The sequence below is a fragment of the Saccopteryx bilineata genome, chromosome 1 (assembly GCF_036850765.1).
Source record: "Saccopteryx bilineata isolate mSacBil1 chromosome 1, mSacBil1_pri_phased_curated, whole genome shotgun sequence".
NCBI classification, from domain to species: Eukaryota; Metazoa; Chordata; class Mammalia; order Chiroptera; family Emballonuridae; genus Saccopteryx; species Saccopteryx bilineata.
In genome coordinates, this window is record NC_089490.1 from 233,381,597 (window position 1) to 233,397,808 (window position 16,212).

Here is a 16,212-nt window from a genome sequence, read left to right on the forward strand (position 1 = left end):
GAGAGAGAGAGAGAGAGTTAAGGGTTTTGGAGTGCAACCCTCATAGAGAGAAAGGAAGAGAAGAGAAATGATAATGGGAGATGTAACACTTATGGGTAGTGTAGTTCAGGGAGAGGAGAGAGTAAGACCGGTAGAGAGTTAATCGGCCAAATTGGAGGAGGAAAAAAAAGTCTCAAGAATGAAGATAATAGAAACAAACGAACAAATATAATAAAATGGGATAGGTTATAAAGTCTGCAGATTATTCTTGATTTTGAGAGGTTATCTTCTTGCTTTTTCTTTTCTCTCCCTCTTCCTGGTCGGTGACTCTGTACCCCGGGTTCTGCCCCTTTGGCACGCTCAGGTAGAGGTTTGCAGTTGATAAGTCTCTATGGCAATGTCATGTATTGTGCTTTATTCTCGTTGGGAGTCGAGGCTCATTAGCATTTATAGGCTCCGACAGTGAGAGAGTCCGTGTTCCTGGAGCCTTTCTCCTAGTCTGTCCTTCCTCAATTAGTAGCCTGATAGTCCAGGTATGGGGTTGCTGCTGCCTCTGCCTGGATAGTAAGAGGCTCAAATTGCTGGCAACTCCCCACTCTATTTCCACTCAGCACAGGGCTCTGGGTAAGGCTCAGTCAGTCAGAGCTGCTAGCATAATCAGGCGGGCTTTCCGCCCACTCGAAGACCTCTGGCTCTGCCACTCTATCCGGTAACACAAGCGGGCGCCCACTTCCGGGGCGCTTGGAGGAAACTCTCACTCACTGTCTGCAACCAGGATATCCGGCCAGCAGTCTCACGCTCTGAGTGAAACCCCCAACCGCAGGGAAAAGTTGCAGCATTGGAATTGAGTCTCGCTCCGTCCCCGTGTGCGGCTTTTGCAAGGCGCTGGGGCGGCCCGAGATTCCGCTTTGGCCCACACAAAGGCCCCTGACTCTGCCCCTCTGTGCGATAACACGGGCGCGCACTGCCGAGGCACTCGGAGGAATCGCTCACTCCTTATCTGCGCGCGCAAACCAGGATATGAGGCCGGCCGCGTTTCGCTCTGAGTGAAACAGCCTCCAGCACGGAAAATCTCCACCGTTGGGATTAGTTCTCACTCCCTCCCGTGCGTGGCTTTCCCAGGGCACTGGGGCTGCCCAGAGACTCTGCCCTCAGCCCACAGAAAGGCCTCTGACCCTGCCTCTCCGTGGGGCAACACGGGTACCCACTTCCGCGGCTTAGGAAGAAATCTCTCTTCCACTAACTGCGCACCGACCAGGAGACCGGGTAAAATGGCCGCTCCGCTTGTCTTTCTTTGTTTGGGTTTGGCGCGAGTGTTAGCTTGTATTGCCCGGGTTGCCACAGGATCAGATTTTCCTCGGCTTGGATCTCTGAGCCACAGCCTGGTTCGGCCGTTTTTGCTGCGGCGGCCTGGATCTATTCACCCCCTTTGCCCGCCTCAGTTTCTATATTCACAGTTACCAGAGAAAGCCGCCCTGTTTAGGTTAGTGAGGAAGGCGGAGCATTTCTTACTCCCTATTTCCTTCGGGGTTTGGTTATATATTTAGCCAATTTTTCACTCAATCATACCTTTGGGTGTATTGCGAAGAATCTGGAAGCTCCAAGTATAGGTTTTTCTGTTTCTGGTTGAAGATCTTGTTGAGTTTTGGGGGAGATTTATCGGTATCGCTTCCTACTCCGCCATTACTCTGACGTCATCCCCATAGTTTCTTTATATGGGTGTCCAGTGGTCGGCAAACTGCGGCTCATGAGCCATATGCGGCTCTTTGGCCCCTTGAGTGTGGCTCTTCCACAAAATTCCACGAGTGGGTGCTACCTCAATAAGGAATGTACCTATTTATATAGTTTATGTTTAAAAAATTTGACTCTCAAAAGAAATTTCAATCATTGTACTGTTGATATTTGGCTCTGTTGACTAATGAGTTTGCCAAGCACTGGTAGGCAAATGCATAAAAATATAATTTTGAATAATAATGCTTACTATATGCCAGATAGTCCAAATCCTTACCATGTAGTACTACATTCAATCATTCAAACAATTCTGTTGGGGGGTACCATAGTTAGCCCTGTTTTGTGGATAGAGAAATAGAGGTACCCAGACAATAAATAACTTCATCCAAAAAAAAAATAATAACTTCATCCTGTGTCAGATACCTTTTTAAAAAGGCAGATCCTGATTCTGAAAGTCCAAAGCAGGGACTGAGCTTCTCCAATTTTAAAATTTTTCAGGTGATGTTGTTGCTGCTGGTCTCTGGACCACTCTTTAACCCTGAAGTTGGTAGAACACTATCAAAGATGCACGGATGAAAGAGGCTGGATCTGTGGGGGGAGGGAAGGGGTAGCTCTGAGTGTGTCCTTATGCATACACATGTACACTTGGTCAAAGTAGACTCACTCTGCTCTATCCTCTAAATCCCATCTTAAAATCAAATGGTTTTCTAAGTCTTTGACGCCAGTGAGCCTTTGGTAAATCATAGTGGAATTGTATACTAAGTTGTGTCTTCAAAATGAGAGAATCTAATCTTAGCCATTTTCTTTAAAAAATGAAAGGAAAAAACAATAAAGAAGGGAATTTGAGAGTTGGCTGAAGACTGGAAATATAGTTGTAATTCTATAACAGGAAGAAGAATGGCGGATCACAGTGCTCAATAAGGCGTTGATAGACAGCTGCTGCAGAGCCAGAACAGGGGGGAGGTGATTAAGGGACATGAGAAGATAGATTAATAAGGCAGGAGACAAGGGGTTGAAATGAATTAGGAGAAATGGAAAGGCATCAATGAAGAAAGTATTTCCAGGTCTGACCCATGGCTGATGGAATTACAAGGAATAAGGACCCTACACATGAAAATTGATTGTTCCACCACAGTGATAATTTTCAAAAAAATACACTAGCAAATGGAGTAAATTATACTCTCTCTGCATAATGTACCATTTCCTACAGTTCATTGATGCTTTTATTGGCTCATAACTAGGTATTTGTCATTAATTATTGCATGTCCAAATGTCACCATGTGAATTTTCCAGAAATATGTAACCTTACATTTTGTGTTAACCAAATATTATAGTGTACACATAGATATAATGTACGAGTTAATTTAGCCTATGAGGAGTTTGATCCCAAAGAGTGTGGTGTATGGATATTGGCTGTGAGCATTAGGATGGTGAAAGATATGACAGGTAGGAAGTTTAACTATAATTTAGAGAAAGATAGGAGGACTTGGGCGTGTCTTGTGATCTCTCATTCACAGACTCAAGGAGAGACAAGCAATAACATTTCATTTGCAGCTGGTGAGCTGAGTAATAACTGATCAACCTGAGAATATAGAGGGTCAGCTACAGAAGATAAGAACAAAGGGACATATCCAGACTTGGGATCATTAGGACAGATCTGATTAATATTTAGGAAATAACAATGTGCGTATAACTGATTGGCCATATAATTTCTTGGAACCAATACAATTCTCAAAAGAAGACTTGCGTCATATTGAAGAGTTCATGTAGCTCCCTGAGAGTTTAGTACATAGCAGGTTCTCAGCTCATTATTTTACACATAAACCAATTTAAATATTTTGTGAAGTTTTGTTTTAAAAGCCTTATTTATTTATTTATTTATCAGCTCAGAAGGGAATCTTCCTCTCTTAATAATGTTTGGAATTTGTATTTTTGCTGGTTCATTAAACTAACACAATAGTAAGTAAGCATTCTGCTATGAGAATTCAAAATTTAATCAGTTTTAAATAAAACAAACAAACAAAAATAAACAACAGATTGCTAAACCAAGAGTTAACTTCCCTAAAAGCATATTTCTATACAACATTAACTATAGACATGGAAAATACATTTATTCATGCTGGAAATATTTTTTGAAATGCTACTGTGAGATCTTTCATTCTGATAAAGTCAAAACACCATCTTGTTAATAACCAGTATATTAATTTTGCAACAAATTACAATAAGACCACACTGTACAGTTGTGTCAGATGACATTTATGAAATTCTCTAATTTAACATAGGGACATATATTACATGCATCTTTTACAAGTTATAGCTGATCATCTCTGAGTGAAATAGACCTAAACCAGCAAAAAAAAAGGGGGAGGATGATACAATATGAAATTATTCCCCTTTGAAAACTAACCCTATAATTACAGTACTTTTTCTTCAAAACATTCTAGTACATAACTGCTGCTGGGAACAGAAATGTGTAGGGAACCTCTTTACACTTCTCCTGTCTGGGCCACTTGAAAAAACTGAAAAAACAAAGTGTGTTCTGATCCTACCAACACTTTGTTTGAGCATGCTTCAGCATGTGACCTTCCTGAAAACTCTTCAAGATGATGGTGGGGACATTTGGACATCCCTTTCTCAGAAATGCCTTTTGGAGGGGGAAGGGAGCCATAAAGCAACACCAGCCTGACAAATGACAGGCATTGTAGAACAGAAAAGAAAAGACATCTTGGTCTCCCACCAAGTAGAAGCTTTTCTTCTCCCATGAATATTTTCGACAGCTGAACAAGATGATAAACCTCAGTATCACAAAACACTTCAATGGAAACAAGTATCATGTACGTCATCCACCTGGCATTCTCCAATTCGTGACATGCACGCGTGGCGGGAACCACTGCAGATTCACTTATTTATTTTTGAAGTGGAACGAGTACCTCACAAAGATAGCCTGTTAAAGTAAGGTGGACTTTTCTTCTCCAGAGAGACAGAAGCTTAAGGAAAGAAATCATTGGATCTATACTAGAACTGTAGAATAATGCTCAAGGTTTACATGTTGGGGTTGAGCAAGCTCCTAACGGGGAATACACCACAGATAGAAGAGGATGGTTAGATAGGCAAGGGATAGATGTATATGTATTTTTTCTTAGAAGTATCAGTAATGCTGCAAATGATTCAAATATTTCATAAATACTTTTTAAAAAATTTTAACAATTTATTTCTAGAATTTTCCTTCAGATGGTCAGTACTATAAATACTCCACTATTGACTCAGTTTGGAAATGCTCTGTTTTTGTTTTGTTTTGTTTTTGATGCTCAGTGATGGACCTCTAAATAATTTGGAGAGGTCCAAGGCAGAGGGGGTAAAGAAAAAGTAAGCCCAAGTCCCTAGGAGTCAGTTAACTTAAAGCAGTGACAGGGTAGGTGACAGGTACTTAAAACATTGATTTTTAAAGGTTAGTGTCATTAAGAACCCCCAACAGAATGTTTTTCTTTGTTAGTTTGTTTTTTAATGAAGAATCCTAGACTCAGCCTCCAGGGGCTTTTAATTTTATAAGTCTTAGTTATTTAGTTGTAGACAAAGAACTTAAGTTTGGAAATCATTCAACATCTGGTCAGTGTGGATTGGTATATTCGTTTTTTTTTTCAGTGTCTAAAACTGGTATGCATGATTAATTGAAACATACTTTAAAAACAATGAATTTATGCCTTTTTTTACTCAAATGGAGAATAATTTGGAGTAAATATTCTCTAAGAAGCTATTCAAGTCATAACTAATCCTTTGAAAAGTGAGTAGAAATTGTGATTTCTATAACTCCTGTAATAATTAAAGCTATCTTTGAACACATTTCAGTGACATAAAAATTAATTTTAAATAATTTATTCAGTCAATAAGAGAGTATTTTATGTATGCTAACATGTACCAGACACTGTGGTAGTCAAGGGCTACGTAATAGTGAATAAAAGAATTACTCAGGAACTGGCAAATTGAGTTTAATGTTCCTGAAATATATTGTTTACTATCATTTTTTTGTTTTGTTTTGTTTTGTTTGTATTTTTCTGAATTGAGAAGTGGGGAGGCAGTCAGAAAGACTCCCGCTTGCACCTGACTGGGATCCACCCAGCATGCTCATCAGGGGGCGATGCTCTGCCCATCTGGGGTCCTTGCTCTGTTGCAACCAGAGCCATTCTAGTGCCTGAGGTAGAGGCCATGGAGCCATCCTCAGCACCCAGGCCATCTTTGCTCCAATGGAGCCTTGGCTGCAGGAGGGGAAGAGAGAGAGTAGAGAGAAAGGAAAGGAGTGGAGAAGCAGATGGGCATTTCTCCTGTGTGCCCTGTCGGGAATCTAACCCAGGACTTCCACACGCTGGGCCGAGGTTCACAACTGAGCCAGTTGGCCAGGGCCAACTATTATTATTTTTAAATCAACTTTGTAAAGATTTAAAAACTGTGTTGTCAGTGATAAGCCCATCCTTTACATATAGCCTACTCTAATTGTCCATTCCACCCATCTGCTCTTGGTGGTTTCTCCCTAGTGTGGGGAGTTGTCATGGAAGCATGCTCTGGCTGGTCAGTGTCAAGGGTTCAGACCACAACAGATCTCCTGCCATCACTGCCTGTTGGGTCAGCGATGCCTCCCCCTTTCCTCAAACTGGCACACTGCACTTTGTGTTCTCTAGTTCTCAGGTCTTTGCAAAGTTAGGTGTCCTGTGACTTCTGCCTGCTTTCTCCCTCATGTAAGAGGTGACTGTTGGTGTTTTGTTCTCACTGGCTTCTATTTGGGGGTCTCTGGTGAGAGCTGGTCAGCTTGTTTCATGATGGCTACCTAACCTTAATCTCATAAATAGGCATTTTTTAAAGCCCTTCTGATTTTTTTCACATAAATATGTATGTATTATAATATATCTTAACAATATATTAGCAAATTGAATCCTACAATACATAGTTAAGGGTAATGCATCATAACAGATGGTCACTTATTCCAAGAATGCAATGTTGGCTTAAGATTTGAAAATCAGTTCATGCAATAAGCTAACTACATCTCATACAACAATCTGAATAGATATTGAAAAGGTTTTGAATGTCTCTCCAAAGTTTTTCAAAAGTAAAGAATATTCTCAAGAATGTATTGATTCATAAGAGGATTTTTTTGCCCTCTTTTGTATTTCTTTTCTGTTAAAAAAAAAATCCTTTAGATCAAATTTAATCTCCAAGGTAGATTTCCAGTTCTTAAACTTTTGAGTTTGCTTTTCAAATTCTTTGGCAATATCAGTATTACCTCATTGGCTCTTAGTGAGTTCTGTGAGAAGATGTCATCCATGGAACATCCATTTGTCTCCACCATCAGGCAAATGAGTGCTTAGGAAGACATGCATCTCTGCTGTTTTTGAAATATTGCTTTAAATTACATAAAATATGGTGTGTACTACATAAGAACCTCTGGGCTCACCTATTTATTGTTATTTAAATCATGTTGTTGTTGTTGTTTTAAATACAGATGTGGTATTCTTATACACACATAGTGATCATATGGGTTAGGCAGATATCTTAAATTCACCCTGATAGACTTCCTTCTCTTAACGTAGAGGATAGTTAAGAAAGCTGACTGGAATAATTATTGAAGAATCTTACTCTTTCTGTTGCCACGAATATCCCTGCCAGATTCACTATTTCAATTGTCCCACAGTTGACTGTGCATATCCACCACTAACTGCTGCAAATCCTGGGACAGCAGGCTCTGGCAGGATAGTCTAAAATGGAGAGGTTCCGAGTGTGGTCTTGAGGCAATATATAGCCACCGTTAGCAAACGTCAGTACTGTTCATAGACTTTCATGAAATAATAACCGGGCCACTTAGCTAATTCTTCCACTGTGCATCCGGCTTCTCACAGGGGTAGGTCATTGCTGTAACGTCTTTGTCCCGTTTGCCCTCAGATCAGTAGCTTATCACAAGCACAGTAAATTTAGCATATTGGTTATGAGTGTGGATTTGGGAATTAGGCCACTTACTGGCTATCTGGGCCTGTAGAACTAATTTGCTCTTTCTAAGGTTTGGTTTCTTCTTCTGTAAAATGAAGAGTCATGCGTTTTATAAGAGGTAAATTGACTAAAACTCCTGCTATGGCGGAGCTTACAGTGTTGTGTGGTTTATCATGAGAAGCTGGTGGAAAGAAGACAAGAAGGCAGACATTAGGGAGGAGTGAGGAGTAGGGTGACTGAAATGGTGGCTGATTGGCAGGCAGAAACCTCTGAAAATCTCCACTTACTATCATTTGCAAAATGACATTCTCAGTCTTCTTTTACCCCAAAACTTTAGTCAAGTTTAATTTTTATTAACACTTAAAAAAAAAACCCAAAACTTCTTTTCTTGAAATTGAGACATTGGCTGGGTCTCACCTGTAGAGTGATACAAGGCAAAGCTTTCAGTTGGCAAAAAGATTCCAAAATGGAAGAAGCAGAAATTGGAGTCAAAATGATCATAAGAATATCAACAAATGGAGAATTCTTATAAATTTTAAAAGAGAGCCCCTTTGTCCTTCAACAAGAATGGGATTAGGATTTCAGGTGGTCTTATCTAGATTTAAAGAGGCAAGGGAGTTCTAGGTAATGCATGTATTACATTTAACTAAGATTGTAGCAACATAATACAGAGATAAAGTTTGGGCAGAGAATACACTTTTATTTCTCTTTATCTATATCCCTCTTCCATGGCTCTGTGTAACACATACCCACTAATAAATGCCACTTATTTTTTGCAAACCATGTCTTATCACTTGTGCTTTTCCCCTGACTCTGGGTGTGGGGAGCTGGGGTCCGTCTGTGTGAAAGGAAACCATGGGAAGAAATGCCGGCGACTCAGAGGTTGATGCCTGCATCCCCGTCTCTTGTGAAAGCCTTAAGTTATTATTGAATTTCTGATATTTGCTTCACATTTGATATGTATGTTATCTCATGAGAAGTTTTAGCTCTTAATTATTTTTTCTTTAACCAACATAGTATTATGGATGTATACAGTAGGTGAGTATTATATATTTTATGTATTGTCATTCTCAAATAGTAGCATGAAGAAAAACACTCCTTTTTAAAGCTGTTTTGCCTAACAATGTTCACGTGTTTTTTTATCAAAATATAAATCACCAAAATATACTTACTGTGATTAAGTCATGCTACAAATGAACCATAAATATTCTGAACTATTCCTAAAAGCAAGATTGTGTAAAAAAAAGAAAAATGTTACCAGGGTTAGTATTAGTGGTCATAAAAGGATGCTATTAACAAGGACCTTTATTTTGGACATTGTTAAAATTTTGAAGGGACACTAGTAAAGCCAGATTCTTCCTTAAAGTACGCGCCTTGTATGTATAAGACAAGTCTCAGTGAACAAGACAACCAATGAGAGCAACAGAACAGAGAGAACGAGTTGTAAAGATTAAATTAACTGCTGTCTCTTTCCTATTTGTGGTCTCCACAGGACCACGTTTTGATTTTTTTATAAGGCATTTAACGTTTAATTCCACATTTCCTTTTTGCTGTATTCTCCTGACTTCCGAGGGGTTTATTCTCATTCAGTTCTATATATTCGTTCTGCAGGAGCTTCCTATATTTTTGTGTTAGGAGGGGGAAAAGAACTACCTTATTACCTTCATGTCTGTATAACATTGCAAGTTCCTTTCTCCCTCCCTCCCTGTCTTGTACCTAATGAGCAAATTGTATAAAAATAGATACGTTCATCATTCTACAAAATGTTGTATCTTCCCTAGATTGGAGGCCAGTGTAATTGTAAGAGACATGTTTCCGGCAGACGCTGCAGTCAGTGTCAGAATGGATTCCACAGTCTACGAGAGCTAGATCCTGATGGCTGTAGCCCTTGCAACTGTAATACCTTGGGGACCATGGATGGAGACATTGCCTGTCACCCAGAATCAGGCCAGTGCAAGTGCAAAGCAAACGTCATCGGTATGTGCGATGCGGAAGTTTACGGTCACCTCTCTATTACCACCTAGAATCAAGTCCTCTGTTTGCTTTCTTCACTGAAGAGTAAAGCCCCATCGCCTTTCTCAGGGCAGTCTGGCAAAGAAAGAAAAAAAAAAAACAATCTGGAAGAAATGAACTGTCTGAAAATGATTAAATTAATAATTCTGTCAAACTCCAGCTTGAAGCTTAGTTTAATCAACCCTGGAAGTTTCTCGAGTCTGTGACCGCTGTCGTTCACGTGGTCCCATACTAATAAGTCATAGAAAAATATAATTTGCTTACTGCCTAGATGTTTCTTATAGAAAAATTAGCACTTTTTCAAAATGTTCTGTACTTAATGAGTTCTAAGCAAATAATTTCCATGCAAGTTTTCTTAATAGACCAAAATAAATGGTTTTTTTTAATTTCAAAATATTCTGTGCTACAGGGTCCTTTGTGATAAATCTTTCCATATTTTTCTATTATATTTCTTTGAACTGTTCCTATGAAATGCAAAATAAGTCAACATAATTCCATAGATCATGTACATTGCTAGGGTTAGTTACAAAGGCCACATCATTTTAATTTTGTAATTCAGTGCCAAGCTGATTATAATAAACAGCTACCTTCAGTGTTATTTATCATTTTTTTAATACAAGGCGTGCTTTTTTGTTTGTTACTCCCACAGGTATTTTTCAGAAATTAGATTTGATTATAGCAATTTATTACCTCCTACATTTTTGAGGGGAACCACAGCTACATAAGGACAAAATTTATCAAGTGCCCAAAATGCACTGTATACATAATATACTTTGAAATGTTGATGTATGAGAATATTATGAGAGGAAAGTTTCCAGATGAAGTGAGTCTTGTATTGCAACTGAGTGTGTCTCAGTTCGTGCAGGAAGTTTAAAAAGATCTGTACCTTTCTATTGTCATTCACATCTCCCGTCATTCTTCTAACGTTGACCTGAGCCTAATAATAATAGAGATTGGCCTGGTGGGGACACACACACACACACACACACACACACACACTACATGCATATAGACATATACACATACATATGAACATGTTCTGAATATTTTTATTTCTGTGATATGACACTAAAATAAATTCCCTTTTACACATAGCTATATGAACATCATTTTATTAATTCATCTAGATAAGCATTTCATTTTCACTTAATAAAAAAAGAGTATGGGCATGCTTCATGGTATGGCACAAGATTTCTCTGGATTAGAAAAAGATTGCATCAAAAATTTTACCATAGGCCCTGGCCAGTTGGCTCAGCGGTAGAGTGTCGGCCTGGCGTGCGGGGGACCCGGGTTCGATTCCCAGCCAGGGCACATAGGAGAAGCGCCCATTTGCTTCTCCACCCCCGCCCTCCTTCCTCTCTGTCTCTCTCTTCCCCTCCCTCAGCCAAAGCTCCATTGGAGCAAAGATGGCCCGGGCGCTGGGGATGGCTCCTTGGCCTCTGCCCCAGGCACTAGAGTGGCTCTGGTCACGGCAGAGTGACGCCCCGGAGGGGCAGAGCATCGCCCCCTGGTGGACAGAGCGTCGCCCCCTGGTGGGCGTGCCGGGTGGATCCTGGTCCGGCGCGTGCGGGAGTCTGTCTGACTGTCTCTTCCCGTTTCCAGCTTCAGAGAAATAAAAAAAAAAAAAAATTTACCATAACTTGCCTTAAAGCATTTCAAACCTACAAAAGCTAACTTTTCAGAAAAGCTATATAACCATCCGGCACAGAGAAGCACAGCTTTGTGTGTTACCTGGGAGGCTGAATGAATTTCAAGCCCTTCTAATTCCATCTGCGTGTCAGCCATTGTTCTCTAATGTAAGAGGTATTTTAAGTTCAAAATGTGAAAACAAAAGTTAAAGAAAGGCCTTTATAGACAATGAAATAGTTATTTCTTTATATCAATGGAATCTTTCTTGTCATGCTTAGATTACAGAGCTTAAAGAAGAAAAACAAATAATCAAAATTTACTATTTACTTAGAATTTGTATGACCTCCCTACCATGTGCCTGTTTTACTGGTTGGTTCCGGTAGTCTTTTTTTTTTTTTTGCACAAAAATATCAACATAAATATATTAATATCTGTATATTCAAAAGTGAAATTGCCACTTTGATGTTATCTCTAAAGTCATTTCTGCACATTCAGTATGTTTAATAAAAATACAAATCAATATGTATAAATATTTATTTTTCTAATGAGATCAGCGTGCAACTTTATTCAATTTTACCTGGTTAATAAGAAAAAGAAAACAGAAAATACAAATGTATGTTGTATATGCTTTGGAAAGCAAACTGTTAGAGTTAACAAAACTGTTAAATCTTACTAATGATTCTATCACCAGTAAAATACATTAGCACCAATAATTTTATTAAAGTAGGTCATTCATCTAGAATAAAAAGGGAGAAGAATGTGAATTAAATGCCAAGTGTGCTAACTCGCCTGTACTTGTTAACACCGAATGTAATGCCCTGTAGGCCTTCCTGAGTATCGTTAGGAATAGATTACCTGTCAGGAATATGTATGGCATATTCAAATAAGCACTACGCATATTTTTAAAACTGATATGATATGAATCCATGTAGACCAATTTTAATAGTTCAAAATGAGTCATAATTCTTGTTAACAATACAGTTATTTTTAAAATTTGCAGCAATAGTGGTTCTTTTTTATTTTCCTTATTGAAATTAAATGATATGCCTTAGGTGAGTCATTCATCACTGTTAAAGAACTTGCCTTCCATTGGAGTTCCTGAATTTTTATTCATATATATACATATATATTATGCATTTCCTTCTCACGTAGGAGATGCTTTTTCCACAGAGGAGTTCCTGAGTGTGTTTTTTACTGTTATTTTAGTACTAATTTTTTTATTGCTATTAAAGCTTGAAATAAATGTTTCCATTGATTTGACCCCACAGAGTCAGTTATTAAAATTCATGGACACAGGAAGGCGACCTAAAGGAAGTATTTTGCATCTTAATATTTGCTAGTCAAGAAAATGTTTATTCCTTTGCCTTATAATACTCTTTTTGAAACTAACCTAAATTGTCAGAGATTTAAGTTTGGGTGATAAAACATTGTTCTCTGTTGGTGAAGTGTGTGTGTATGTGTGTGTGTATGTGTTTGTGTACAGTTCTTTAAATAGAAATGATCCAAACAGCAGAATTATTTAGTGTGTAAAGAGGCATGTTCTGAATCATACACTATGACAAGCAACATGATTGCTTTATGAGCCAAGGCGAGCATAATTTATATTAATTGAAACTGATAAAATATAGGAGCATATAAAAGCATTGAAATAAAAATTGCCCTGGATAAGTTTTATTTATATTAATTATTTAAACGTGTGATAGTTAAGAGTCAGGACATCTCCTGTTATTGCCAAAATAGTTACAAGCTTAACATTTTGCTACACATTTTTAGGGGATGCCGATTTCTAGGAAAATAATTAATGTGGTAATAAGCAATTCTCCCGTGTGGCTTTGAAAATGTTCTTGGCTCTCTGCTGTACTTTTTCAAATGAGCATGCTTTGTAGCATAAAATAAGTAAATAATAGTTTTAGCACAGTTACTAGTTTTAAGATACTAGTTTTAATATTTAAAAGTCCTAATACGTATAGTAGAGTAACATTTGCATTAAGCATTTTTCTTTGCGTTAAAGTAATGAACAAAAATGAATTAATAAAGCACATGGCAGAAACAAAGTTGCATCATAACCAAATTAAGCTTTGCGATCCTATTTGTAATATGCGATAAGCCCTCTACGGCATTCCTTGCGAGAAAATGCTCCAGGTTTGTGTCTGCATTAAATGTCAGCAGTATACCACTGTTTGTACTTCGGCTGCCTTGAAAGCATGATGAAATCATTTTTACATTTTCACCTTTTTTTTTTAAACAAATTTTATTTTTAGGGCTTCGATGTGACCACTGCAATTTTGGATTTAAATTCCTCCGGAGTTCTAACAATGAGGGGTGTGAACCCTGTGGCTGCAACCCCTACGGCTCAGTGAATGACCTCTGCAATCCTCTTTCTGGGCAGTGCACATGCAAAAGAGAAGCTACAGGACTTCAGTGTGACACCTGCAGAGAACACTTTTATGGGCTGGACACCACTGGTTGCAAGGCCTGTGACTGTGACCCCGCGGGCTCCCTCCCTGGGACCGTCTGCGATGCTGAGACTGGGCAGTGCCGCTGTAAGCCCAGTGTCAGAGGGAGACGGTGTGATGAATGCTGGGAGGGGTACTTTCACCTACAGCAAAATAATTCTTCCCTCTGCCTACCCTGTGACTGTGATAAGACCGGGACAATAAATGGCTCTCAACTGTGTGACAAATCAACAGGACAATGTCCTTGCAAATCAGGAGTAACAGGTCTTCACTGCAATCAGTGCCAGCCTCACAGGTACAATTTGACCACTGGCGACTTCCAGGGCTGCCAAATGTGTGAGTGTGACTCCTTGGGGACAGTACTCGGGACCATGTGTGACCCGGTCAGTGGCCAGTGCCGCTGTTTGCCTAATCGTCAAGGAAGAAGGTGTAATCAGTGTCAACCAGGTAAGAGAAAAATGTGGTACATTTTCAGGACACAGTGACTTTCATTTATTTTATATTGGGGGGGATACCTCCTTGTTACTCAATTGAGGCTTCTAAAACATTTCATCTCCAATGCCAGTGTTGGATTTATATTATTATGCAGCACAGATGTAAGTGCTCAGTCTATGCATGATTATGTGGCACATTTGTTTGCGATATTTCAGGTGACCCTTTGCAGTGGTGGTCAACCTGGTCCCTACGGCCCACTAATGGGCGTTCCAGCTTTCATGGTGGGCGGTAGTGGAACAACCAAAATATAAATAAAAAGATAGATTTAACTAGCGTAAGTTGTTTTATAAAGATTTATTCTGCCAAACTTAGCGAACATCCGACATAAAGTACTTGTTAAGTAATTATTATTATATGCTTTAACTTGCTGTAACTCTGCTTTATAAATTTTATAAAGTAGGAAGTTACTTCCCTACTTTATAAATCACCATTACTGTGGAACTGGTGGGTGGTTAGAAAATTTTACTACTAACAGAGATACAAAAGTGGGCAGTAGGTATAAAAAGGTTGACTACCCCTCCTTTAGAGGAAATGTCAGTCAATGACATTTCATAAGTGAGGCTTACTTGTATTTAATTCTTCAACATGAACTAATTCTCCCTTTAACAGCTGGAAAAAAAGTCTAAGAACAGCAAGAATGCATTTTGTTTTCCAGAAAAAGGAAAACCTGAGTTGATGATTACACAATGTCAGATACTCAGATGAGGAACTGATTTTCTGAATAGAAATGACCAAAGGTTCATTTTTCCCTAAACTGACAATTGGTGCTCTGGAATCACACAGAACACCAAGAATTATTTTTAAATACCATCAGTTTTGTTCCACTGTCCCTGTCTTTTCATCTGTCTCACAGTTGGAAGAAAGATGGACCCTGTGGGCTTTTTCCATGATGTCAACCGGAACAATACACTTTCTTTATGATAAATGCATCATCATGTCATGGGATGTGCTCCTATTTACTGGTTGTCTAACAGCTGTACTAACTTTTATCCTGTCTGCCTCAGTCAGCTCTGACACTGACCATGATACAAATTCAAGAGGGTGACTGACCTGCCAGCAAAGGGTAGGATTGATGGTCCCGTTTTACAAGACAAGGAGTCCAGCTTAGCAGAATTGAGGCCTCACTTTCTGTTGACATTGGTTAGTGTAACAAGTAAATCCAAAAAGACAAGAAGGAATGGATGAGTAGTTAATGCCTTTTGAGATGAAAGTGTCAAATAATAGCCTTGAAGGAGAAACTCCCAAAACTTGACATGGAGCTCTGGAAGAAGAAAGCACCCATTGGTATATATGTATATATTCCTTCCTTCTCTCCCTTTCCTTTCCTTTCCTTTCCTTTCCTTTCCTTTCCTTTCCTTTCCTTTCCTTTCCTTTCCTTTCCTTTCCTTTCCTTTCCTTTCCTTTCCTTTCCTTTCCTTTCCTTCCCCTTCCCCTTCCCCTTCCCCTTCCCCTTCCCCCTTTCCTTCCTTCCTTCCTTCCTTCCTTCCTTCCTTCCTTCCTTCCTTCCTTCCTTCCTTCCTTCTTTCCTTCCTACCTGCCTGTCCTCCCTCCCTTCCTCTCTTCCTTCCTTCCTTCCTTCCGTCTTTCCTTCCTACCTGCCTATTCTCCCTCCCTCCCTCCCTTCCTTCCCTCCCTCCTTCCTTCCTTCCCTTGCTCCTTCCCTTTTTTTCTCCCTTCCTTCCTTCCCCTTTCTCCCCTCTCTTCCTCCCTCTCTCTACCCGACTTCTCCTCTGCAGAATGGCACTTTTGGCTTCATTTTCTCTCTTAAGACTCGTGATTATTTTTGTGTCGTCAATTAAAGCGACCACTTACAGAATGCATGCAATGAGGGAGGAATTATCTTAGTATTGTGGCAAAGCAAGTTGAAAAAGATAACCCAGCTCTGAAGCTGTTAAAACTCTAACAAGGGAAATAAGAAACTGCACAAGTAAATAAA

At 39.3% G+C, this 16,212-nt stretch overlaps 1 protein-coding gene across 1 annotated transcript in view; it reads left to right on the forward strand.

The window, feature by feature from the left end:
- USH2A (usherin) overlaps positions 1–16,212 on the forward strand; it is a 545,087-nt gene that overhangs the window by 95,143 nt on the left and 433,732 nt on the right. Inside the window, exons 12-13 of the mRNA XM_066238179.1 lie at positions 9,465–9,660; positions 13,587–14,228. Of these exons, the coding sequence (XP_066094276.1) occupies positions 9,465–9,660; positions 13,587–14,228 (838 nt within the window). The remainder of the gene's footprint in view (positions 1–9,464; positions 9,661–13,586; positions 14,229–16,212) is intronic.